General features: G+C 41.6%; 1 protein-coding gene across 1 annotated transcript in view; it reads right to left on the bottom strand.

The window, feature by feature from the left end:
• The window catches only part of LOC308281864 (myosin-10-like), a gene marked incomplete at both ends in the record, with an annotated part of 106,691 nt that overhangs the window by 24,922 nt on the left and 54,269 nt on the right, over positions 1-27,500 (bottom strand). Inside the window, 13 exon segments of the mRNA XM_080722190.1 lie at positions 480-549; positions 1,113-1,234; positions 1,668-1,861; positions 7,261-7,375; positions 8,274-8,447; positions 9,127-9,300; positions 11,068-11,220; positions 12,649-12,767; positions 13,852-13,947; positions 15,555-15,698; positions 16,705-16,803; positions 19,202-19,265; positions 20,329-20,444. Of these exon segments, the coding sequence (XP_080578316.1) occupies positions 480-549; positions 1,113-1,234; positions 1,668-1,861; positions 7,261-7,375; positions 8,274-8,447; positions 9,127-9,300; positions 11,068-11,220; positions 12,649-12,767; positions 13,852-13,947; positions 15,555-15,698; positions 16,705-16,803; positions 19,202-19,265; positions 20,329-20,444 (1,640 nt within the window).

Below are 27,500 nucleotides of genomic sequence, written 5' to 3' on the forward strand. Positions count from 1 at the left end.
AAATAAAATTTCGGCCTTCGTTCCATTTTTGCCAACAAAGTAAATTGTCACTGTCGGGCAGAAACCTTGTATCTCCAAGTTTCAAATGTGTACATTTTTTCGCAAAGCAAAGCCCTGCTTCATCATACAAGGCCGTCGCACAAAAGTAGTGAAAACAGCAGATCTACAAGCACACAACGCCTCGCACCGCGAGGCGTTGTGTGCTTGTAGATCGGCTGTTTTCACTAGTTTACAAAACAAACGGTTTTGGACATACAAGGTTTCCACCCGACAACGACGAACTATAACTCATGTAATTGGCCCACTGGCTTGTCACTTGTCATGATCTGAAATGGCAAATCTTTGAGTAGCAGCAGCGCTATGGAGAGAGATCTCTCTCTATAGGCTGAATCAGGTGCCCAGCACGTCCCTGTAGCTGGAGAAAAGAAACAATGACGTTGCTGCCTCAGCAGTTTCATGGTAAAAGGACAAATCAATACCATTCTCTCACAGGCTTGTTTTCCATCCATGAATGTCTTGGGGATGGCGTTGGGCGTCAGGATCTCATATCTGAATATCAGGGAACACAACACTAATGTAAATGCTACATTGTGGGAATTGTGTGTACTGTATAAAACAGGGGTCTTCAATGTTTTCAGGCCAAGGACCCCTTGGTTGAGAGAGAGATGAAGCAGGGACCCCCAGAACCTGTTCATACCGTAGATATAGTTTCATTGTTTGACAGCACGATCAACAGTGTATTTTGGATTCATTTTAATGTGTGTTTTCAGATATTTAACCACTTGAACGGTCAATATTTAATAAACTTGACCTTTCACTGTACTTGGTCGGCTCTTTTCCCCCTCCAAAGCTCTTTGCCGAAAATATTTTTGGCTAAAGTTCACAGAATAGGGACGCTAGGGTTCAAGTGGTTAATATAAGAAAGGGGGGGAAAAACAAGTTCCTATCACACAAATATTTGGATGACCCCCTGTAGTAACTCATTTGGATGACCCCCTGTAGTAACTCTGAGGACCCCCTAGGGGTCCCGGACCCCCTGTTGAAGACCCCTGGTATAGAAAATAAAAAGAATATGTTTGTGACAGTTGTTTTGGACGTTTCTGTCATGTCACCTCTGTCTGAACTCCTGGAAGACTATGCGGTTGGGGAAGCCCTGCCTGCAGATACGGATCCCCTCTAGAACACCATTACACCTCAGCTGGTCCAGGACCAGATGGGGCTCCAGCTTACCAGCCTGAGGGAGAAGACAAACAGACATTACAAATACATCAGATTATTACAGGGTTCCCACACATCTTTATCAATTCATTAACAAAACTTCTCCAAAACTTTTCCAGAATATTTAACCCTGACGAGCACTAAGAGTAGACGAATTTTGTATAACACGGTTTTATGCGAGGCGTTGTGAGCATATAGATCGGCTATTTTCACAATTTCTGCCTCTAATATTTGACAATTTGGCCAATGTTTAATTTGTCATTTCAGAGGTATTAACAAAATCAATAACCAAAGACAATGCATAGCTATTTTTTCCAGGACCTTCCAGGACCCTTGATCAATTCCAAAACTTTTCCAGTACTGGAAAAATATTTTTCTAATTTCAAAATATTTCCAGGAATTTCATGACCGTGGGAACCCTGGCTAATGTACAAGAAGTCAACCCGCACCCTTTTCTCGTGGTTGGGGATGATGCATCGGACAAAGTTGGGGTTGGTGTTCCTGAGCGTGGCCATGAGCTTGGTGAGGGACTCCTTGTAGAGCTGGCCCACCGTGCGGAACATGCCCTTCTTGGTCTTGTAAGTGGACCCGAACGCCGTCTCGTTCATCCCCGCCACCTGGTCCAGGCCCACGATGCGATCCACTGGCACGGGACAGAGAGAGAGAGAGAGAGAGGGTTAGAGACAGGGGTGTCGCACCAAATTCTGGGCCCTTGGTTTAACTATTGAAAAATAGCAGATATACAAGCTGACAGCTTGGCACTGAGTGCTTGTAGATCGGCTATTTTTGAAAATTTGTGCAAGTCTTTGAATATTTCAAATCCTTCTATGTTTTTTTTTTTTTTTTTTAAACTATGTTTCTGGTGCTCAAACATTTTCATGTGAAGGACCCCCAAAATGATATGTATTAGGCCACAGACCCCCATCTCAAAATATTTCGTTCCAGGAACCTCCCAGAAGCTAAATTTGAGTAACAAATGTTCGCTTAAAAGAATACACATACTGTATTCAAAGATTTGCACACATTTTCACGACTTTTCAAAAATAGCAGATCTACAAGCTCGCACCGTGGCACTCGGTGCCACGCTGTGAGCTTGTATATCTGCTATTTTTTCAATAGCGAAAGTATAAAATAATTCCAGGCCCCTCCACCTTGGGCCCTAGTAACTCAGTGCCACTCCCCCCCCCCCCCCCTTGTGACGCCCCTGGTTAGAGAGCAGTGGAGACTGTGGGGGGAGAGGAGGGTCATGGTAGGAAAAGGAAGCAGCGGCGAGAGGCTGGAGTAATGTAGGACAGTGGTTCTCAAAGAGGGTGCAGAATGAACTCATTCCGAACAGAGATTTATACCCAACTGTTTGAGAACCTTCGATGTAGGAACATGAACACAACACATGTACCGGTAGATGGATGAGAAGATTACAATAAAGGTTCTTCTAAAAATCTAAAGATTCTACATAAATTAAGGTCTGAAAGAATGATCTATCCATGAACTACGGAGGGAGGGAGGGAGGGTGGGTTGCTTCCCTACAGTGCATCTACTGTAAATGCTTGCTTGGATTGTGGAGTTGAACGAAAGGCTTCGGTTGTCATTTAATCTCATTCATTTATCCAGGGTTCCCACACATTTTTACCAATTAATTTCCAAAGAATTTCCAAAACTTTTCCAGAATATTTAACCCAATTTCCAGGACTATATAACAACTAGAATTGACAGAGTCAATTTTTACAAGTGTGCCTGCAGCTCGCTAAATGTGCGAGTTTGGACTGTGAGACCATCCACCAAGTTGTCTGTGTTAAATTTTGAGAGGGTCGTTCCACCTGAAAAACGCATTCTGGCACGAAACGGTTACGTTTTGCGCGTTTGTGACGCCCCCTACGGGTCGAAGTGGAAATGCTTTTGGGGATCTGTTGAGTATGCCACCCGCGACCTGTGGTTGAAATTCAGTGTTGACTCGACCTTTTGTTTGTGATTTATGGCAATTTTTTGCCAAACGGGCCCCTCTCGCTAAATTTGGGAGCCCGTTAGGAACGAACGGTATGAACTATCGAAATATCCCTTGACTATGTTTATTGCGTGGGTTCCTAGATCAAGTGTACCCATTTTTGTGACATTTGACGAAAATATGTAGAAAAAGGACCAAAAAGTGTGTTTTGGAGAAAATTCAAAATGGCGGAAAATCTATCCTGACGCAAATGGGCGGAGCCTATATGGGGAGATGCGTCTTGACCCAAGGAATCCAGGGAAAAAATATTTGTAATTTTCCGACCTACGGTTCAAGAGTTACGAGGCAAGTGGTCCGTTATAGCGCCACCATGTGGCCAAGTGGAAATGCTTTTGGGGATTCGTTGAGTATGCCACCCTCGACCTTTGGTTGAAATTCAGTGTTGACTCGACGTTTTGTTTGTGATTTATGGCTATTGTTTGCGAAAACGGGCCCCTCCCGCTAACTTTGGAATCGCGTTACGAACGAACGGTAAGGACTATCGAAATATCCCTTGAATAGGTCCATTGCATGGGTTCATAGATCATGTGTACCGATTTTTGTGACATTTGAAGAAAATATGTAGGAAAAGGAGCAAAAAGTGTGTTTTGGAGAAAATTCGAAATGGTGAAAAATCTCGCCCTGTGCAAATTGGCGTGGCCTATATGGAGAGATGCGTCGTGACCCAATTTTCATTTATCGATCTACGGTTAAAGAGTTAGGGGGCAAAACGTAAAGTGGGCAGTTATAGCGCCACCATGAGGCCGAGTGATGTAATTATTTATCGATTCATTCTTAAAATTATTATGAATCTCCTCTCCGAGTTTTGAAACTGTAGCCCATATGGTTTGCGAGAGAAAAATACTTGAATGTGAATATTTGCATTCTCCCATTTTAATGATAGGCTTTACCCTGATCAAGGCAAAAAACGTTTTTTGCCAATTACGTCGACATGGTAACGCGGATCGGAAAGAAAAGTAATAGCACACCATTCCCGGCCGAGCCGCACGTTTTGATGTATATATTGCGGGGGTGGCGCAAATGGTGCGGCACTAGTTACGCGCCGAAGTTTTCCTGAGCGATAACAATAAGTGTTTCTGCCATGCTGGCAGGCACACTTAATAATTCAGCTCAATAACAGGTCGCTTACTCCTATGCGCAATGCCCAAAGACAGGTAGTGTATGCCAGTGGTTCTCAACCTTTTCAGGCCGTGACTGCCGAAATAATCATGTTGAAATTTCTGAGACCTTCACAGGGAGAGTTATTGCACTTTGCAATCTCAAAATCGGCCTAAGAGACCGGTTAGTCACCCGTGTGTTAACTGGGGACCCGGCACCCTGATGAGCACTAAGAGTTGAGGAATTTTGTATAACACGGTTCTCTTGTGAAAATAGCAGATCTACATGCTCACAACGCCTTGCGTTGCGAGGCGTTGTGAGCATGTAGATCGGCTATTTTCATAATTTCTGCCTCTATATATTTGACAATTTGGCCCATGTTTAATTTGTCATTTCAGAGGTATTAACAAAATCAATAACCAAAGACAATGCATAGATATTTTTTTCCAGGACCTTCCAGGACCCTTGATAAATTCCAAAACTTTTCCAGTACTGGAACAATATTTTTCTAAATTCAAAATATTTCCAGGAATTTCATGACCGTGGGAACCCTGTTTATCTATTCTGTTAAAAACACTGAGAATAATTTATTTTTAAGAATGTATATGCCTCCTTTTCTTGGGGGAAGACATTTAAGTTACCTTTTCCCCCAAAAGTCTATTTCTCCTATAGCATTAGGTTTAACATTTCTGTATAAAATAGATTGTCACACTTTAAGAAACTAAACATCCTCATGTCATTGTGTTTCCATGCCCTGTGCAATCAAAGGATTTGACATCATCTGACAGTAATACACTCCTTATTTCAGATATAAAAGTTAATTTATCTTTGTGTGCTTCAGTTAACAGGACTGAGACAATAGTCCACCACACACACAAAAACGCTTTTTTGCATGATTCTGAGCCAAGATCTGACAAGGTTTGTTTATACAGCAGACGTTATGAACAAAGCAATTATGGCGTGAGACTTTAAAAACAGACTTTTGTTTTTCTACAAGTCAACATTGGCCATTTGTCAACGTCAAAAGTACATCTACTGTAGTGTTCCAGTGGGTCCTAAACTACTGGAATATCTTTCAATGTCAACATTTACTCTAGAGATGGGCACAGCCGGAATCCTCTGCGTGGATGTCTAAAAGCCTGATTTATACTTAGTAGTCACACCGGTGTCACACACTGAAAATAACAGATCTACAAGCTACACAATGCATCACATCATGATGTGCAGTGAGCTGGTAGATCAGCTATTATTATCAGGCGTAAGTTCAGAGCTCAGCCAGAACAAACACCCCAGTTGGACATGTGGTTCCAATTTCCCGCTACTGTATAAAAAAGGCGGGAATTTAAAGCCATTAATCTTTCTTCGGTCTAGCTTAAAATCTTTAATTCACTTATGGGTATATATAGGCTCTCAGTGGAGGGAATACAATACTTTCAACAAGCTGTGAAAGCTGAGGAAAGCTGTGCTAGATTTGGAATTGCTTGCTTTGAGGTTTTTGACCACACCAAGTCCATTCCAGCCCCACTCCAGGCCCTGCGAGTGTCAAAACAACAGTTTTTATTACTTTGCAGCACAGAGTAATTGCCGGTTTTTAAGAAGTAAAGGTATCTATTTGAACTATTATTTAGTCTAACTGCTATCAGATCTATTTTAATGACTAGTCACAACCACTGGTGGCTGAGACATGCAGCCTAGAAGCGAATGGGAGCCTCTGCAGCTAAGACAGACAGCACCGGCTGAAGCATGGAACATACAGCCAGATCTGGGCAAAAATACATTATCCATAAATAGTAGCTGACCTGCTTGGGGGAAGCACTCACAATAGTGAATACAATGCAAGTATTTGTACAGCTTGATCCTGTATAGCAGGGGTCTTCAACAGGGGGTCCGGGACCCATAGGGGGTCCTCAAAGTTACAACAGGGGGTCCTCCAAATCTTTGTGTGATAGAAACTTTTTTTTAAATTTTATATTAACCACTTGAACCCTAGCATCCATATTCTGAGAACTTTAGCCAAAAATAGCAGTTCTACAAGCTCACAACGCCTCGTGCTGCGAGGCGTTGTGAGCTTGTAGATCGGCTATTTTTGGCAAAGAGCTTTGGAGGGGGAAAAGAGCAGACTAATAACAGTGAAAAGTCAAGTTTATTAATTATTGACAGTTCAAGTGGTTAAATATCTGAAAACCCACATTAACATGAATCCAAAATATACTGATGATTGTGCTGTCAAACAATGAAACTATATGGAATCTATGATAAGGTTGTGGGGGTCCCTGCTTCATCTCTCTCTCAACTATGGGGTTCTTGGACTGAAAACATTGAAGACGCCTGCTGTATAGGGATCAATGAGGGTTCATTTTCATAAACGTAAGATTGTGTGTATTTTTGTTCCATTTTTCAATTGGATTATGCTACTAATTTTGGCCCAGGTCTGCCAACAGCACGGCCCAGTCATTCACCTTCTGGCTCATCCAGACTAGTGACATTGTCATAGAATGAAGCCCTTTGAATGGTCTGAATCTCTACAACACAGAGAGAGAGAGACACGGAATGGGAGGTGGATGACGTTAATGTGAGGAAATATCCTGGGCCGGATACAGTATGCAGTTGTTAATATTGTATGTTAGTTTCAAGCTAACTTATCAACCTGCTTGTTACCCGACTAAGCTGATTAATTAATCTTACGTGCATGATTCACTTTCATAGGGCTGCACAATGAGCAACAAAGGCACTAAAATATCATCCACCAAGTATCATCGTTGGCACAAATCGTGATTACAATATTCCACAAAATAATCAGGATACTGACTGGTTATTTTAGACAATCATGCAGCCCTACTATGTTATTAAAAAGAAAACTGATTCTTCACTGCATCTTCTGACAAAATGTCTTCTTGTAAACATTGTTATTGAGGTGATGGGTACAGTAAGTAGGATCTTACCATCTTTCCACAGTTCAGCCACAAACTTGTCAGTAGATTGGTGGAGAAGTGTGGCCACATTATCATTTAGTGGGTCCATGTTCTTCATCAACCACTCATCAGACTTGTAGTCAACCTAGAACAGAGATGTGACACAACAACCTTAAAGCACTGCAGGGGATCATTCACAAGTTAATGCAAGGAACAGATATAAATATTTATTATGGTAAAATTTGTCTTGCTTTCTTTTTCCTTACCTCCACTATCCTTATGCGCACTCTTAAGATCAGTTAACTAAAACATTCATGTGCGTATGAACTTAAACTTGCCAGTGGTACAACAAACTTTTATTTGAATTATCAGCTGAAAGTTATGCATTATCATTGTCTAAGCTTTGTGGGAACGGAGGCCCACTGTCTCTGACTTTCAAAACCCCATGTCTACACAATATTTATGATGTGTATAGCATATTTTAGGTATATAGCCTTCCAACTATGGATTACAGACTCCTGCTTTCAGTTTAAATCTTCTGATATCCATTAAACATGGGTTTAAGGAATCTGGTTCTATTGTCTACTACATGTGTTACTCTGGACATAAAATACAGTTCAGTTCAGTTCATGTGCACAAATTAATAAGTGGATGAATTATACTGTAGCTGTAGCATATGCATGTACTGGAATTCGATTGATAGATAACAGTAATGAGGGACCATTGGCATTGCGATAACATTGATGCTAGTCCTAATGGCTGTTGGGAAGGTGAACTTTGATGACCTCCACCAATGAAACCTCCTTTTTAGGAAAACCTGACCTGACAAGTTTCCACATACTGCACAAGATACATTTATATCGGATGCAGACCAGACAACATTGGCTAAGAAGCCCATTAAACCAGACTTTCTTGGCCAAAATCCAAGGTCTTGTCTTTTTAACATCAAAGCAGTCGTGACCTGACTTTCAGTTCAATTCAGAGTGAAGCCAAGCTCAACAAGGCCCTGTATATTTCCGAGAAAGACCACAAACAAAACTCACCCTGCCAGCGTAGTGGATGATGCTGAAGTCTGCCTTGTCCTTGATTTGACGTGGTTTCTGGAACTTTGTGTGGGTGCCCTGCTCCTGGCTCAGCTTGTCTACGAAGGTCTTGTCTGTGGCCTTGGGGAACCAACACTCCTCGTCCAGCAGAGCCAGCACTCCTGGAGGGTTCGCCTGGAGGATGAATGACACGACGGGACAGAAAGAAAGGATATGGGGTGAATACTCAGAGATGATGAGCTGTATCGTCGATCCCGAATCGTCAGTCCTCATGATCTATAACCCAGAATGTTGGTCTTCATTTCTTCTTTCCTCTTTATTCCTAACGTCATTGAATCCAAATCATTCTTCATAAAATGTTGCATTAGCAAATCTAAATAAACAATTCACATGAAAAAAAGAATTGAACCCATTTAAACCGGGAAAGCGGGGCGCCCGCTGGCTTACTGGCCGGGCGCATACCACTTAGGCATTGCCCCTGGCGGCGTCGCCGGTCCGATTCTCGATCCAGACGACCTTTGCTGCGTGTCACTTCCCGTCTCTCCCCCCGTTTCCTGTCAGTCTACTGTCCTATCAAAAAAGGCATAAAAGCCCCAAAAAACTACAGGGAAATCTGTGTCATTTTAGATTTGTGTTGGCTATTCAAAAATATCAGATCTACAAGCTTACAGTGCGAGCTTGTATATCCGTATTTGTTTATTTTTTCATTTTTGAAAACCTTTCAAAGTGTGAAAACTACTAATTTTGAAGGCATTTGTAGAATCGGCCTCCGGTCTAATGATATGTTTGCTAGTTGGATTAATGGTCCACAGGGATATAAGAGGAGTCAAACTAGATACTCGTCCTCACTGACCGGCTTCTCTATGAGGTCGATGCAGGGCTGCAGGTCGAGGCCGAAGTCGATGAAGCTCCACTCGATGCCCTCCTTCTGGTACTCCTCCTGTTCCAGGATGAACATGGTGTGGTTGAAGAGCTGCTGCAGCTTCTCATTGGTGTAGTTGATGCACAGCTGCTCAAAGGAGTTCAGCTACACAGGGAGAAATCACACAAGGGAGAGGAGGGATAACGTGAATGGTCACATGAAAACCCCAAGGAAATAGGGATAGGAAGTTAAAAGCAGATATGAGCGGCTTTCAAGACCACAAAAAAGCTATAAATGATTAAATACCAAGAATACAAACACCAGGTGGTCTTACAACTACCACTATTTCCAAACAACTACAGTAGACCTGCAGTTCAGCCATCGAGGTTTTGAAATTGGCAATAAGTATAAATAATATATTCTAACAGTTTCAAATTGTTTTCTTTGATGACACGATCCATAGTGGACTGTCTTTATTTTCCCTCGAGTTTAGATAAGTTAAGGCAATAGGCAAGATCCTTACATAGCTGCCTCCATGGCTTCTGGAAAAAGAAGTTCAATTGACGGTCAGGGAGCATAGGGTTTGAATGGGAATTTGGGAATTACACAATGTTTTCTTTAAAATGGCTTACTCAGAGTTCCTTACAAGCTAATGAAACGGGTTGGTGTCAATAATGGACCACGTACAACTACTATACTTCTGAGGAGGCCAATTCCATACATTTCAGGAACATTTCAGGACTCTTATCATAGTCCAGGGTGAAGAGCTATTCACTGCAAATTTTAGGTGTAAAGCTATCCACCTAAAGTGAGAAAACAAGTGGAGGCCATCATAGTCAGTCACGGTGAAGTCCTAACACTGTGACTGACTGGTCTAGATCAACCAATCAGTGAACGGGGTGATGGGCCGATCTGTCTGAAAGTAAAAACAGAGAGATGTGTCGGGGTTCGCGGTGGATAGCTCTTCACCGCGAGTAATGACGCAATGCTGTAGTTTTATGACTTAAAAAGACTACACCGCGGTGGATAGCTTATCACTGCGGTGCCTACTATGATAGGGGCTTTAGCCCCTGACTTTATTCCATCCATCCATCTTTCCCCCATAGATAAACTTTTTTTTGCCACGATAATCCTCCCACAGTTTTGGTGGCAAGCGCTTGGGCCATATGTCAAATTGACCAACATCATCGGGAATCTATTCCTTGCATTTTGCAAAGAGATACGTTACAGTATATATAGATGAATTTATTTACATTTATTTGTGAATTTAATCAATTTAATAAAAATGCAACTTTTCCCAAATATGGAGATGACTGACATCATAGATGTCTGACATCATAGACCACATGAGACTGACACAGTATGTCCATATATGGGCATTCCAAGGTATGGGCTTAATATTGATGACATGGGCATAAAAGGGACATGGACAGAATGGTTAGCACACACGCTCAAATGGGGAGAAGGACTGACAGATACAAAGATATTTGCAAGTGTGACTCGCGTCACAGCAACCACACTTGCAATTTCCAATTGCATCTTTCTAGTGTGCATGTACAGTTAGTTGTTTGATGTCACAGATGGCACAGCCTTGTGGGTTACAAAAACCAAGACTCAATTACTCATCCTGTGAATTCAAATCCAAATTAGGACTAACCCTTGGATTATATTGTGTTGATATACTGTAGTCTTGGACCCCTATTTTCTTCAATTGTTTTTGCAATATTTATTCACTGTAAAGGAAAACAATAAGTCTTCCTGAATTCAAGGCTGTATGCGGTGCCAGTGAGTAATTGATAGAGATAAAGTCATTTTGGTGCTGAAGTATTTGCTTTAATTTGAGTTTTATGTCCTCCTGTGATGTATGTCCTCCACTGAGGTTTAACCTGTGATTTATGTCCTGCAGTGAATAAAATGTCTGCGATTCTATACCTGGAAAATCTCGAATCCAGCGATGTCCAGGATGCCAATGAAGGAGGCCCCCTGCCGCTTGGTTCTGTCCAGAGCCTTGTTGATGCGGTGGACGAGCCAGCGGAACAGACGCTCATATGTTGCTTTAGCCAAGGCCTCCACTGCAAAGTCAGCCTGGAGACAGAGGAGCCAGGGGTGTCACAAGGGGGGGGGAGTGGGACTGAGTTACTAGGGCCCAAGGTGGAGGGGCCTTAAATTATTTTATACTTTAGCTATTGAAAAATAGCAGATATACAAGCTCACAGCGCGGCACCGAGTGCCACGCTAAGAGCTTGTAGATCTGCTATTTTTTATGTATTTTTAAGCGAACATTTGTAACTCAAATTTTGTTTCTGGGGGGTCCCTGGAACTAAATATTTTGAGATGGGGGTCTGTGGCCAAATACATATAATTTTGGAGGATCTTCACATGAAAAGGTTTGAGCACCACTGACATAGAAACATAGGTTTTTCAAAAAACCTTAGAAGGATTTGAAAATTCAAAGACTTGCACACATTTTCAAAATCTTTCTTGTATATCTGCTATCTTTCAATAATTAAAGCACCAAATAATGCGTATTTGGTATTATGTTAACCCTGACGTCCCTGTTTTGGGCAAGTAATCACTAGTCATAGGCGAACATTTCCGAAGATGTTAGGAAAATAGCTTATCTACAAGCTTGTGATGCAGTGCGTCGTGAGCTCCGAGATCAGCTATTTTCAAACAAACCTTGAAAGATTTTTTGAAGCATGGGTACAGTATGTGAGAGAAAGGGTGAAAAAGGAAATAAAAGAAATGAAGGGAATGAAGTGGCGATTGACGAGTTGTGTTTGGTTTCACAGCAGCTATAACTCACAGGAGTCAGACGGGATGGAAAATACGAGTGGACAAGTGGCTTTGCTATCAAGCAGCATGAGCAGCTGAAAGAGTTGAAAGACCATGCCATATCTTGGCTATCCAATCCATCCCAGCACTAACAAATGGATTTCACAGTATGATGTAAAGTAGACCTGTATGATGAGTTGAAATGCAACTATACCCGCAGGGCTTCTGATAAACTGTGAATAAACGCCAGCACAGTGTTGGCAGGCAAACTGATTAATGCTTTAAGGACAGGTACTGCATTACAGCTGAGCATAGTTTCCCAAAAGGAATCTTATGCATTGAAATGTAGTTATTCTAATCTGAGGCTGCTTTATTTTCACCACATACACAAGTATGGTGCAGGGAAAGCAATCTCAAGTTATCTTTTTTTTTTTTTTTTCATGTTGGCTCATTTACAATGTAATATGGATTGTGGGATGAATGGGGCAAAAGAGCAAATACACTTTTGAATGGGGGCAGCCTTCGCTGGCCACAGTGTTAGTGTGCGCATGTGCATGCATGTGCATGTGTGTGTGTATGTATGCATGTACGTACGTACGTGTATGTACACAGTCTACACACAGTTACAGCAGCAAAAAAGTTAAACATGACCTCACTGGCCAAAGGCAAAATCAGAATTAACCGAATTAATCTCCGCCTCCTAGAACGAGAGACTCAAGGTACTTGTTACCCACTGACCTGTTCTTTGGTTTGGGCCTTCTGGACATAGTCTCTTCCCACTTTGATCCTGGGGGAAAGGATGGCTCTGGTAAACTCCATCACATTCAATCCAAGCAGATGACACAGCTTCTGAGCAGCTGTGAGAGAACAATTAAAAAAGGAACTGAAAAGTCAACAAGGATGTACTTGAATGATGCAATGAAAAGATATATTACATTGATATAACATCTATAAATATTATTCGGGTTGAGTGCTGTCCATGCTTTGATGCTTGCCGTTTTATAAACAGTTTTGATGAGTAAACTTTTGTGGAGAACTTGTACAGCCTTCTCAGTCCTCACAGTTACTTTTCGAGTCAGTGACAATAAACAATAAATAATATGATTATTTTAGGGGTCACGGCCTGAAAAGGTTGAGAACCACTGGTCAATGACACCCGTGGATAAACAGACAAAAATGATGGATATGAGTTGAACCGAACTTTTGATGCACAAAATGGAGCTCACAGGTGTGTCGAATACAACACAGCCTGTGGACTACAGAAGTCCCCTGAATGACTGTTGCACCCGATTCTAATGCAGAATCTAATGCATATCAATGGAGACTGAAGAAAAAGACTGAAAGAAAAAACATGTCTGCTAAGGTCCCTGTGTTCTGGTTTCCACATTTGATACTCTCACAAGGAGAATATTGTCGCAGTCGGGCAGAAACCTTGTATCGCCATATTTCAACTTTGAATTAACCATTATTTAACCAATACGTGAACAGGAGCTTGTGACTACATAACCACAATGAATCCAACAGGTTAATTTCTTCCATTTCCTGACAAGTAACGGTTTGGACATACAAGGTTTCCGCTCGACAGTGTGACGATATGGTCTGTGCACTTACTGGCTGAGCCAACATGGTACCCGCCTCATTTCTTTTTGGGAGTAAATCTGAATAATGATGTCGGTTAATGGCGGGCTGACAAGGCCACAGCCGAGAAGAAGGATAAATCATCAGTCGCTGCCGTGCACTGCAGACTGGGAGCACGACTTACAGCAGAGAGGAAAATGGAGAAAATATGAAGAGGAAAAGGAGGTGCAGAAAGACCTGTGGACCTTCCAAACTATCTGGATTAGCAGCAGATGGCAGCTGCTAACAGGGTAGCTCTGAGTGCATGTGTGTGTGTGGCGTGCGTGTGCATGTGTGTGTGCGTGTGTGTGTGTGTTCAGCTACCTGTATTCTCAGGCATAGAGGCTTGGTCCGTGTTCCTCTCCTTTTTGAACACAATGTTGCCAAACTGAAGTACCGATGACACCACTTTCAGCATAGCTACACACAAAAGATATGAAAATGAATTTCCATAGACAGTTAATATCAATATTGTATGATATCCTGTATGTAAACATAACACACACACTGCATACTTCCGCAGGGAAAGTAATACGAGGAATAAGGCTTTGTGTCCACAGAAGACCTGTTAAAAAAGGGCTGATAATGTTCTGAAACAAAGGGACATTACCTCTTTTTAAGGTTTAAACCAATTGAAACAATTTCAACTTTGTATGAAGCGCGTCAATGTTTCTTAAGAGCTTAGACAATAATAGAAATAAAATAGAGGCGGGGAAATAAGCACTCGGCACCATCGCCTTCAATCACTCAACTGTATTTACAATGGACACATGGCCTGGAATTAGAAAACGTTAACGTCCTAAATTAACATAATATTCTGAAAGGACTTGTGTGTGATTGTTGGGCCTGGCTTATACTAGTGCGTTGGGTTTCTCTCACCGAAAATAGCAGCTCTAGCTCACAAAGGGACTGTGACCAAGTATAAATCAGTCATGAGAGTGATGGATGAGGTTATGCTACTAGCAGTGTGACTTCACTGTTCCTACAACACATCAGTGTTGGTTTTGACCGCAAATTTAGATTTTGTTTTAGTCATAGTCATTTGAATAAAATTCCATTTAGTTTAGACATCTGAAAGGTTTTAGTTTTAGTCTAAATATCATACCATTTTTAGTCGACTAAGTCTACAGTTCATTTAGTCGACTAAAATGTATTTAGGCGTGATAGCGTCGTAATGCCAGAGTTTAGACTTGGTAGCCCGCTGAAAATAGCCGATCTACAAGCTCACAGCGCGTTGCCTCGTGACGCGTTGTGAGCTTGTAGATCTGCTATTTTCAGAGCGCGACACCCAAGCGCAACAAAACATGAAATTACTTGTCTTTTAGTTCAACTGGATATCTTGTCTTATAATTTGTCTAGTTTTTATTTGTTGATAAAATTGACAATATATTTAGTCTTAGTTTTAGTCATCGTAGCTTCATTTTTATGTAGTCTTTATTTGGTTTTTCGTCAGTGAAAAAAGGTAGTTGACGAACATCCTTCGTCATGGTTTTAGTCGACGAGATGAACGCTACGACAAGTACACCAATCTGGGAACCCAGCGTCAAAAGCAAAGGTAAAAACAGCGCCCTCTCTGTTTTGTTCTTTTCACTTCATCTGTTTTTGAGAGGTTACACGTAGGGCTGTCACGATATGACATTTTACATGACGATTAATTGTCACTCAAATAATTGGCGATTAACGATTTAATTGTGTTTTTGTCGTTGATAATTACATTTCTCTTTGGCTTTTAGGCTAAAGTTGTACATGGTAGATATGACACATAACCTAAATATACAAAGAAATTACTGACATATTTGACAACTTACTACTTAAAAAATAACGTTGATAGTGGAAATAGCCGATCTACAAGCTCACAACGCGTCGCGATGCGACGCGTTGTGAGCTTGTATATCTGCTATTTCTACTATTTCGGACATTTTTCAACATACACGATTATGAAGATTATGACAAAATAATTGCGATAAAGTCAAATAATCACGATTAGACGATTATGTAATAATTGTGACAGCCCTAGTTACACATACACAGGATCTCCTCGTGGGAGAAGCTCATGATGTGCATGGCCTCCATGGTCTCCTGGAAGTTGTCTTTGTCCTGTTGGCCTGGGATGGGGATGTTACCGTTGGACAGGAAACGGTAGTTGTTGAAACCTTCCAGAAGCAGGTCAGCTGCAGGCAGCACGTGGACACAAGAACATTTAAACAGGTGGTTGTATTAGATACATTATACTTTGTGCATGTTTCCGCTGGCGCTGAGCAGAAATCTAGTGCTCTGTTAAAGAGCTTTGTATCATTGTGCTGCAAATACATACGTAGTACACTCTCAGAAGAATTTAACTAATCACTTACCGGGCTCAAACAAACCACCACCATCTCACACCATTAAAGCCTGACACTGGTGTACATAACATGTACTGTATACATGAAGCATAATAGGCTATTTCTGAGAATTCTCGCCTATGATGACACGCCAAAAATAGGCATTAATGTGTTTAACATGATGAACTTACTATTACCATGTTGGACAGTCAGTCTAATTCAACCAGTGGTACGGGGACCACCAGTGGTCCTTGAGGGGGTTCCAGGTGGTCCCCAGCTAAATGATGCAGAGTTGGCAACCAGTGTGTTTTTGTTAATGTATAAAATTTGATTTTGTGTGAAAAAAATGAGAAAAAAAAGAGCATGCATTGTTGCATTTATCTCTGACTTAATGTAATTTGCTCGAATAAAAAAACATTTGAAACAGAGTTGGCAACCAAATCGACCTTTAACTGTTGAGAGTATAAAATCCTCTCAAGAGTTACATCATTATTAAACATCTGCATTACTTAATTTACAAGAAGTCTACAGAATTAGATTTGGTCAAGATTTGCCTGTTGTCTCTCCTATGGCACCACATAAATATACAGCATGATGGAATTGTGGACAAAATCCTATCCAACGATAACAAAATATAGGTTTTGGGTCTGAGAGGCTAAATCTCATCAAATGGTGGTGTGTGGCTCAAAGGCCAAAAGAATATATGGACCTTGATGTGAAAAGGGTTGAAAACCACTGGTCTAATTGCTCCACATCAACAGCCATCTGGAATCCTGATGTAAGACTAAATAAACTATTCCCTCGTGGTATACGTGGAGTTATTACAGTATCTGCCTCAAGGCATTAACCTACTTACTTTTGAGGTGCTCTCCGGCCCCAGCAAGCAGCTGGTAGAAGACGTGGAAGGTGCGTTCATCTTTGGCTTGGCGAATGGCTCTGGATTTCTCTAATAGGTCTGACACAGCAGCAGAGTCAAGGAAAGAGTGTGGCGTTTCCATTTGAAACTACATTAACAGACCACTGCAACAACACAAACACTGATATGTATTCCTTTACAGATACATTTACAGAGAAGGGGTAAAACAATAATCATTTGCAAAGGCTGAAATTCAAAATAACAATTTTTATGGTTGCTTAAATTATTTCTACTAGCCCTTACCCGTTCAAAGATATGAGCTCCAAAATGATGTGCAGTGTGTGGGTTATGGGATGTGCACTGTGCACACAGTATATGAGGGATGGAAAGTAACTTTAACTGGTGCTTGCATGATGTACTGTAGGAGCATCAATGTAAGAAACCTGTTTCGTTTAATGGCTACAGAGATACTGTCCCCCCCCCAGCCCACCCGCCTGCACACACACCCGCCTGCCTGCACACACACACACACACACACACACACAGAGCTGGTTAAACATTTTGCCTCAAGCTAGATGCAGAATAGATGTGCCTCATGCTAGATGCAGAATAGATACACCATAAAAATGCTAATATACAGCATACGATTTGTGAAAGTGACAAACGGGCTTCACAGTTATGTCAGGTGTGTTCATATGCTAATGGTGATGCGATTTCAGATCAATTGCTCCAGCCACTGAGGAGAAACGCTGTTTCAGACAGACAGACACTCACTCAGACAGACATTCGCAAAATTATAGTATAGATGGTTGCTGTGCTGTCTCACATCGACATGAATGGACTCAAACTATCTGGGTTTCAGCTTTTAACATTATTAGGGTGGTTGCCCAACAGGGCAACACATTATAGTCCTGGGGAAACTTTATTTACAAACTAGGGTAACTTTTCCGCTGCCATTGGAAATGAACAGACAGACAGACTTCTGTCCGGGATAGGGAATCAGTAGGGAATCAATGGGAGTGGGAATCAGTAGGGAATCAATGGGAGTGGGAATCAGTAGGGGATCAATGGTAGTGGGAATCAGTAGGGAATCAATGGGAGTGGGAATCAATAGGGAATCAATTGGTCGAGCTTCACATGACAGTTAGCTTACCGCAGAATATAGTCATCTCAGCAACCGTCAGCAACCACACTTGCAATTTCCAATTGCATCTTTTCTAGTTCTATTATCGTAATATCATAATTCGAGTTTTTATAGTAGAGAAAATCCCTCCGTCTCTGAACATCTACAATATACAGTATATACTTTTACTACTCCTAGAATTGATGATTTATTGTATTGTATTGTATGTCTTTATATGTCTTGGTGAATTGAATACATAGCTCCACAATAGAAACAAGACCTTTTTTTTCCTGGAAGGAGCTAAGCTCCAACATCTGGCTTTGTCCGGTTCCCAAAAGATCTCCGGTCCCTAAAAAATGTCTGGGCCCCAAACAATGTGAAGCGTGGCCTACATCTGGCCTAAATATGGCCTACGACAGGGGTCTTCAACAGGGGGTCCGGGACCCCTAGGGGGTCCTCAGAGTTGCTGCCAAATCTTTGTGTGATAGGATCATGTTTTTTTTTACATTAAGCACTTGAACCCTAGCATCCCTATTCTGAGTGGAACATTAGTCAAAAATAGCAGATCTACTAGCTGACAACGCCGAGGCGTTGTAAGCTAGTAGATCGGCTATTTTTGGCAAAGAGGTTTGTAGAGGGAAAAGAAGAGTAGATGAAGTATTTGACGGTTCAAGTGGTTAAATGTCTGAAAATACACATTACTCCAACATGACGACAGTGCTGTCAAACAAGTCTAAGCTGTCTAAGAAATCTTTGATTTTTTTTGTAATCTGCAACACAATTTTACACAATATGTAGTGGGGGTCCCTGCTTCATCTCTCTCTCAACTAAGGGGTCCTTGACCTGAAAACACTGAAGACCCCTGGCCTACGACCTACAGTATGTAATCACAAACGGCTCAGTTTGTTGTAGGCTACTCCCAGGGTCCCATTGGCCAAGCTTCGCTGTGATTGGCCAGCGGGAAGCTTGATGAAATTAAAACGTAAATAGCACCACTCACTTCACAGTTCACACTAGATGTCATTTTTTGTTATCCCTTTAGCATTATTGTATAACTGTACCTCTCTGTACTGTACTTTTTTTGCAAACTGTTAATAAAGTATTCAATCAATCAATCAATCAATCAATCAATCAATCAATCAATCCACTGTTCTAAGCTAAATGTTTCAATATAGACAATGCAACAATATTTGGCCAGTGGGAACCAACTTTTGGATTTCTGCATGGACATCTTTACTACTTTACTAGATTGGATTTATACTATAGCTACTCTCTTTATAAATATTGAAATTGCAATGATTGCTAACAGGAAATATAATGAATAACATGCATGTACTGTACAGTGATTCAAGTCCAATGCTTCAATAAGGATACACGTTTCAATGTTGGCCCCCACGATGTAACCAGTAACATCAAAGTTGATCCGAATGAACTTCCCCTGCAGATGAACAGGTAAAAGGAGACAAGATTGAGGAAGAACACAAGACAAGCTCTTCTGACACACACACACACACACACACACACACACACACACACACACACACACACACACACAGACACAGACACAGACACAGACACAGACACACACACACACACACACACACACACACACACACACACACAAAGCATGAAATCTAAATTAATTGATCTATCTGAAACCCTGCCCTTTGGGCAGATTTTCTGAACTGGTTTTGCCCACAGCCTGAGCATGTACATATAAAGTATTAGTCCCAACCTAAACCTCCATGAAGTTCCAACCCAGTGTATTAGATAACAGAAGGTTCCCCTATAAGAGACACCACCTTAGCCTACATGGACACAACCAAACACCAGTACAGATCTGGTTCTGATCAAGTGGAGGAGAGATCTGAAGAAATGGTATCTGTTTCCCACGCACGCACGCACGCACGCACGCACGCACAGAGTCTCTGTAGTGGAAGTTGACATCTCATTTTGGACACATTTGGGCTGACACATGGTTATGATTTTTGTGGCTCAAACGTTGTGTTGCAGTTCTGCCATCATTACATAAAACAGGATTATGGAGATGCATTACTGACGGAGGAAGACCTCCTTTGAAAATCACATGCAGATCAAGTTCCTTCATCACATCAGTGATATTGCACAGCATTCCACCTTTATGGTGTCACTTATTTGTTTAGCTCTCAAGCGCAGTGAGTGCAGTGAGTGAGAGCTATGATCTGTCTGGATCTGCTGTGCTGTGCAGAGTGCAGACTCCAGCATATCAAAGAAATCATTAATGACTAGCAGACGTCTGTCCGGCTGGAATGCCCCTGTGTAATTGCTTACAGGAAAAAGCAGGGTGATCACATTCCTTTCCATCACGGTTTTATCCACTCTTGCTTTCAAAAGAAAGGAATATTTTCTATCCCACGCATGCCACCTAAGGTTTCTCATTCAGGTGCACAGTAGACATTTTGAGTTCAATAATCAAACAGCCTTAGTGCCTTTCCGAATTTCAATTCGTTTCCTGTACTTACAAAACGCGACGAGTTGTCATTTTTCACCGTCTTGGCATTCCCGAAAGATTCAAGGATGGGGTTGGCTTGTAGAAGCTGACGTTCCAATTCACCCTGAAATAAAAGAAGCGATGTTACTTCAAAGTATTTTGTATTAGCTTTATTGTTTATTATTTATTCCCGTACAAAGAACATGATAACAGAAATAAACTGTCAGTGTCAAACACTGATTTTCACCAACAAACAAGTACTAATCACATGTAGAAAAAGAGAACAGAGATGTTAAGCTATTTCACATGCTGTATAGTCGCTAATATCCTTCTACATTTCACTGAAAAAGGAACGTTTTTCATAGAAGATGAAGGCAGGAATCATGACAGAAGAGGTAACAGAAAAAATAACTTTTCAAGCGCTTTAAAGAAAGCTTTTTCATAAGGCTGATACGCGCAAGACAGAAAGGAGCAAAAACCAATACTATATGCTACATTCAGAGATGGGAAGTAACGAAGTACAAATACTTCGTTACTGTAACGAAGTACATTTTTCAGTACTTTGTACTTTACTGAGTAATTATTTTTCTGGGTACTTTTTACTTTTATCCGTTACATTTTAACACAAGTATCTGTACTTTTACTCCGCTACATTTTCAAAACAGGCTCGCTACTTTGGTTTTGTGTTAATGTTGCGCCGATGCGTGGCAGATCAAACAAAATGATTACAGCGCTTGATCATCATTCATAGAGGCTGCGGTGACGCTCTGCTGCTGCCTGGCCAGAGTGAGAGTCATTGTGTCAAGTAGGAAAGCACCGGTCTATTTACTTCCTGCAACTAGACTACCAAATAAAACTAATCATATAGCCTACATAACATAATAGCCTAATACCCTATGCTCTTATTTTGAAATCCACGATTTTCATAGGAAGAGGAAGAAAGGTGGTTTAATTCTACCATCATGCTGTAAACCATTCATCTCGTCACAGCTTTCAAACATCAACAATTAATTCACGTGGATTATAACTAACTATGGATTATAAACACAAGACTTTGGCCATATGCTGCTCCTGTAATGCACACGCGTTGGAAATACGTTCTTTTTTAACCTCCGAAGCTTAGGTGAGTCAGTGCAATTGCTTTTTATCTCATGCTGGATAAAGTTCTGTATGGAAAAAGTGAAACGTTCTGCAGACTCTGCACAACTGTAGCTTCGGTCATCTTTGCCTCGCAAAAGCCTTTAGCGTGTGTGTGTGTGTGTGTGTGTGTGTGTGTGTGTGTGAGAGAGAGCGCGCACGTGCGTGCCCTCATGCATGCATTTGTTTGAATTGATTGATTGAATACTTGATTAGCAGTTCGCATAGCAAACGCACTCCTGTATGATTATCATCCATACAGTCTGTATGGCTTGTTTACATTGGGGTCCTCTGACAGACATGCAAAACATCTTAAAGTATAACAGTCAGAAATCTGTCTGTCTGTGGATGTGAGATGTATTATAATTATAATTGAACAATGAAAACGACATTCTTATTAGGAAACCTTATCTGTATTTTAACATCAGTCATAATGGTGTAGGCCTACTTGGTGGTCAATTGGCACTTTAAAAAATGGGTTACAAAATCGTGGGATATACATATATTTTTTATAATAATAATGATTGTTCTTGGAGAGTCAAATATTATCTATAACTGGTACTCAGTCTAAAAACACACTGCTGCATTTAGATTTCACATCATAGTAGGAAACCAATTCTGGGCCAGTTTTAAGACGTATGTTTGGTGGGGATCTTTTAATTTGAATATCCTTAAAATTCTAGAAATATACGGTAAAAATACTTTTACTTTTACTTTAAAAGTACTTTTCAAAGCACGTACTTTTTACTTTTTACTTGAGTAATTATTTGGAATGAGTACTTTTACTTTTACCAAAGTCGTTTTTTTCACAAGTACTTTTACTTTTACTTAAGTACAGAACGTGAGTACTTTTCCCATCTCTGGCTACATTACTGTATGAAAATGCAGAACAGCAACTTAATTCATTCTATAACCCACTTTAAACCTGCCGAAGAGATAGATAAAGATTCCTTTAAAAGCGAGAATAAAATAAATATTAGTCAACCATTGCAATGCAGACATCAACAGGCATAAGGACAGGTACAGTAGGAGGGAAAGCAGAGGGTAGAGGAATAAAGTACAGTAGCCTACAGTATGTTGTGATACATACTGTATTACTGTACATTTACCCTACTGTACCTGTTGGTCTTTTAAAGCAAATTATGGTTAAAAGTAAGTGGATTTAACATCCTCTCTGTAATTGTTATAATAGAGAAGAGAAATATCCTGGGGAAATGGGGGCATTTAGCAGTGACAGAGGCCAGAAACAAGCTCTAACTATTCCTGACAGAAACAGCTGCTCTCTCTCACACACACACACACACACACACACACACACACACACACACACACACACACACACACACACACACACACACACACACACACACACACACACACACACACACACACACACACACACACACACCTATTGTCATGCTGGACAGTTTAATAGGCTGAATAAATAGGTGGCCAGTGCAGATGTTTGGACAGGTGGCCCATTATGCTCTGGTCCAAGCCACATTGACGGGCTGGCCACGACCAGGGAATCCAGAATGTCAGCCACAAAAACAACATTCTCTTCTGGGACTTTTATTTCTCTTTTGTGGCTAAGGGGAATATTTCCCCATTACGTCAAATCCAGCCACATTCTGTTGATCCGAGGAGGCCGTTTTCCAGATGAGCAAACTCCGTGTTGGGAGATGGAGAGAAGTCAGCGAGCGTCATGCACAGGACGTGAGATATGTAATGTGAGCTTTGGCCAGAGAGATATGTATGTATGCGATGGGCTGATTTTAATTGAGTTTTCATGCTGCTGGAATGAAACAAGAGTGAACTAGAAGCAGTGCTCTTCCGAGCACAGGTCTCCACCAGGCCGTGCGTCCTGGTGGTGCTACTGTATAATAGGCCAATGTAAAAAGGGTGGCATATGTTCTTCACCTTAGATCTTTCATGGCAATCGGACGCTGCATGCATGATTTGAAGCATTGTGTTCCAAAAATGTGTTTTGCTAAAGTCTACCTAATGGTGGAGCTATAACAGGCCAATGTGAAAAAGGTAGCATTTGTTCCTTGACCTAGTGGGAATATGTGTGGCAAATTTCACGGTAATCGCAAGCTGCGTTGATGACTTGAGGCATTTTGTTCAAAAGCGGAGCAATCCTGCAAACTTTGGAAGCTAATTAGCCAATCAGGATGGAATATGAAATATCAGACTGATCGGACTTGATCACATGACTATAGAGATACTGTGTACCGATTTGCGTGATTTTTGCATAAAATCTCAAGGAGTAATATCCAAAAATGTGTTTTACATATATCGGCCCAAAGGTGGCGCTATAAAAGGCTGATGTGAAAAATGCAGGGCAAAGGTTTATCCTTAGCCTCTAGGGAGTGCGCTTACAAAGTTTGAAACTGATCGGTGGAGTTATAGGTAAAACCACGAATCGGCCTGTTATAGCACCACCATGAGGCTGATTTAAAAAAAAAAAATAAGTGGCATTTCTTCCTCGGCCTAGTGGGAACGTGTGTGCGCGATTTCATGATAATTGCACTTTGCGTTTGTGATTTGAGGCATTTTGTTCAAAACGGCTCAATCCTACAAACTTTGGAAGCCAATCTTAGCCAATCAGGATGGAATATGCAAAATCGGACAGATCCGTGTCGATCACATGACTGTCGAGATATTGCCTACCGATTTGTAGGATTTTTGGACAAAATCTGTAAGAGTAGTGCACAGAAATGTGTTTAGCAAACATCGGCCACTAGTTGGCGCTAGAAAAGGCCCATTTGAAAAATTTAGGGCAGAGGTTCTAGATTGGCATCCAGGGAATGTGTGTGCTCACTTTGGCAGCGACCGGGCCAACGGCGACTGAGATTTGGCGCTCACAAACTGCGAGGACGCACGGACGGACGGACGGACGGACGGACGGAGAGGAAAACATACTCTCCCCCATGCCTTCGGCTGGTGGAGACAATAAAACAGTCAATTCTCCAGCTTCCATACAGCTTAATTTCTTAGAAGGCCGTGATGATTGGACCTCTGAAGCTGATGTTTAGACACACACAAGACTGTAAGGTACTCTATCTTGTTAGTGACATCCTCTCATTCTCCCTGCTGCCTTGTGTTGATAACACTGTAATGCGCTTTAAACGCAAACAAAAGTCCAAATTTAGCATCTACTAGTTAATTATCAAGTTGACCCACATTCACGCTGCAGAACAAGCATGACAGGCATCTGACATGATCCAGACACCGGCTCCACTTCAAATAGCTAATTGTCGTGAAGTAGCGATGACAGCCAGGGAATCTGGAAGATCTCAGGCAGTGAGTTTAATCATCAACTATCAAGAGAATACACCCTGAATTTCAGACTCTTTGGCAGGCTATGGAACTGAGCAAAAGAGACAAAAAGGATCAGTCAAAATGTACGTATTATTATAGCCTTTCCAATGCAAAGGCCAGCCAGGGATGTGTGCTTACAGTAATACTCAGCCTCTGCTCTGCAGATGGCAAGGCCAGACAGACACGACAAGTCACTCTTACCACCGCCAAGGACAAGGTACAGTACAGGTTCAGGTACTCACTTACTGTACCGTGTTTTCATGTGAGCTTGGAGATTTAACGATGGGAACAAACAGTGAAGAACCCTTCCCTTAGACACTGTATGGAGAATCAATTTCACGTAAGAGAGTTGGTGGTCTCCGTCTGGCCACACAGAAGAACTTCCCTGTAAACTGGCCACTGGCCATTGAACCATTTTAAATCATACTTTGCGTATACAGTATGTGTGCTAAACATCCTACGGCGTATAGGCGAGCACAGCTGAAGCACATACTTTGAGTATGAAAATACATTAACGCTCACTGTGAGCATGGGGATCATGCAACACTAATAAGCGTAGATGATTAAATCCACAAAGTTCCTTCCTGCTGGGAGGTGTGTGGCGCAACGGGGGCCTGTTGTTGGGTCTGGGCTTGGCTTGCACCTCTCAGCCTATTCTACCCAGCGGGAGGTTTGGGCACCAGTCCTGTTGGCTCTCCCTGCTCCTGCTTCCGAGAGCTGCTACAGTGGGTCAGATGAGGGCCCTTAAAAGAGTGTTATCTGGCAGCAGGTGCTCCTGTCTACATAACTCTACAGCCAAGGCACCAGGAACCAAAAAGAAGCTGGGAGGATCATAGCTGTGAAACAAGGGGTTCTGCTCAGTGCATTTGCTGGGAGTGGGATGGAAAATATGACACACATGCAGAGATAGCTATGGTATATTATAAAACCTCAATTATATCAGGGATCGGAACAATATTTGATCCGTCTGAAAAGATATTTCATCAAATTTGATCACTAAATATGAAATATTTAGATGAGGAGACAACAGAATGGAATAGATAAGAACAACTCAGTCATGCCATGAAAGAGAAGAAGCCAAAGCCAAGAACGTGGATGTATCCGTTTAGCGGCTAAACTTTAGCCTAAATGTCTGACTGTACCTTGTGCTGTTTACATTTCGGTCTAATAAAGTATTCAATCAATCAATAAAAAAAAGAAAGCGAATCATCTTCAGAAAACCCAGTAGAATGATTGTACAAACTGTAGCAGGAAAAAAGCACCACTTAGTTTTGATTTGCCCATAGTGGCTTGAGCCCATAGTGGGAGTGCAGTGAGTGGTGTGTTGGAACCAACATGCTACTACTCACATAGAACTGTGCTCCACTCTGTAGTCAATGGTCAGATTCAAGTGTTATCATGGAAATAAATAGATTGTTAATGGTCATGGATACTACAAAGACACAAAACATATAGTATACAGTGTAAAGTAAATGACATTAACACAATACACATAATATTCAAACCAAACCGGATGACGCTTACGACCAAGTGCATTAATAGGCTTAGATGAAAGGTTCAGATGAAACCAAACATGCAATATTATTATGTGTTCTAAATATTCAATCAATTCAATCAAATCCCCTTTTCAAGCACAAACTAGACTGCAACTCTGTCAAGGTGCCAACTTGTACCTTGTGGACTCATAGTGACTTTCCGAAGAAAACAACGATGAGTGCTGTCTGTCTGTATGTGGGTGGTAGGGCATTCACGAATAGTGATTTTTAGTATTCGAATTATGCGACCTCAAAGTATTAGAATATTCGACAGGACTGGCCAAACTGACCAAACTGTCAAATATTAAGAAAGCAAGAGGCGAACATTGTGAAAATAGCCGATCTACATGCTCACAACGCCTCGCAGATCTGCTATTTTCACAATATTTATCTGCGGATTAAATGCACATTAAATGTAATACCTACAATTCCAAGTGCTTGTCAGGGTTCTTATGACTTACTATCAAGCCAAGCGTTATAAACCATGAAGAAATATATATATTGTTAAAGACAAAAAAAGAAGAAGCAAATATTCGACTTCGGTGAATAAAGTCGAATAGTAACTTTGATATTCCAATATTCCAATAGTCGAATATTTGGTGAATGCCCTGGTGGGTGGGCAAGTTGGCACTCTGTCGAGGTGCCAACTTGCGCCTTGTTATTTACTGAATATCAGGTCGCACTTGTTGGTGGTGACCTAGCATGCTGCTCCCTCATTGGCTAAAGGCCCTGCCTTTGTACTGTCGGCCACCCACCCACCCACCCACCCACCCACATACAGACAGCACTCATCACCCTACTTGTGCGCTCTTCTGGCGCAAATAAATACAACATGAAAGTATACAAGTACAGTACAGCAGACTGAGAGATATCTGCATTGTATTGGCTAGCACGTGCTCACGCGCACGCACGCACGCACGCACGCACGCACGCACGCACGCACGCACGCACGCACGCACGCACGCACACACACACACACACACACACACACACACACACACACACACACACACACACACACACCCTCTGTCCCCCTGTCCCTCTCCCCCCGCTCTCTCGTTGATTGAACTCTGGCCTGACGTCACACGCAACAGAAGCCTAACAACAGCAATTTGTGCTGATATCGGGCAAGTCCATATTTTCCATTGCCAAACAATTCATCGGTCATTTGTACTGACTTTGGGGATCTCCAAAATATGGGTGCAGT

Source organism: Nannobrachium achirus, assembly GCF_963921795.1.
Source record: "Nannobrachium achirus genome assembly, chromosome: 3".
NCBI lineage: Eukaryota > Metazoa > Chordata > Actinopteri > Myctophiformes > Myctophidae > Nannobrachium > Nannobrachium achirus.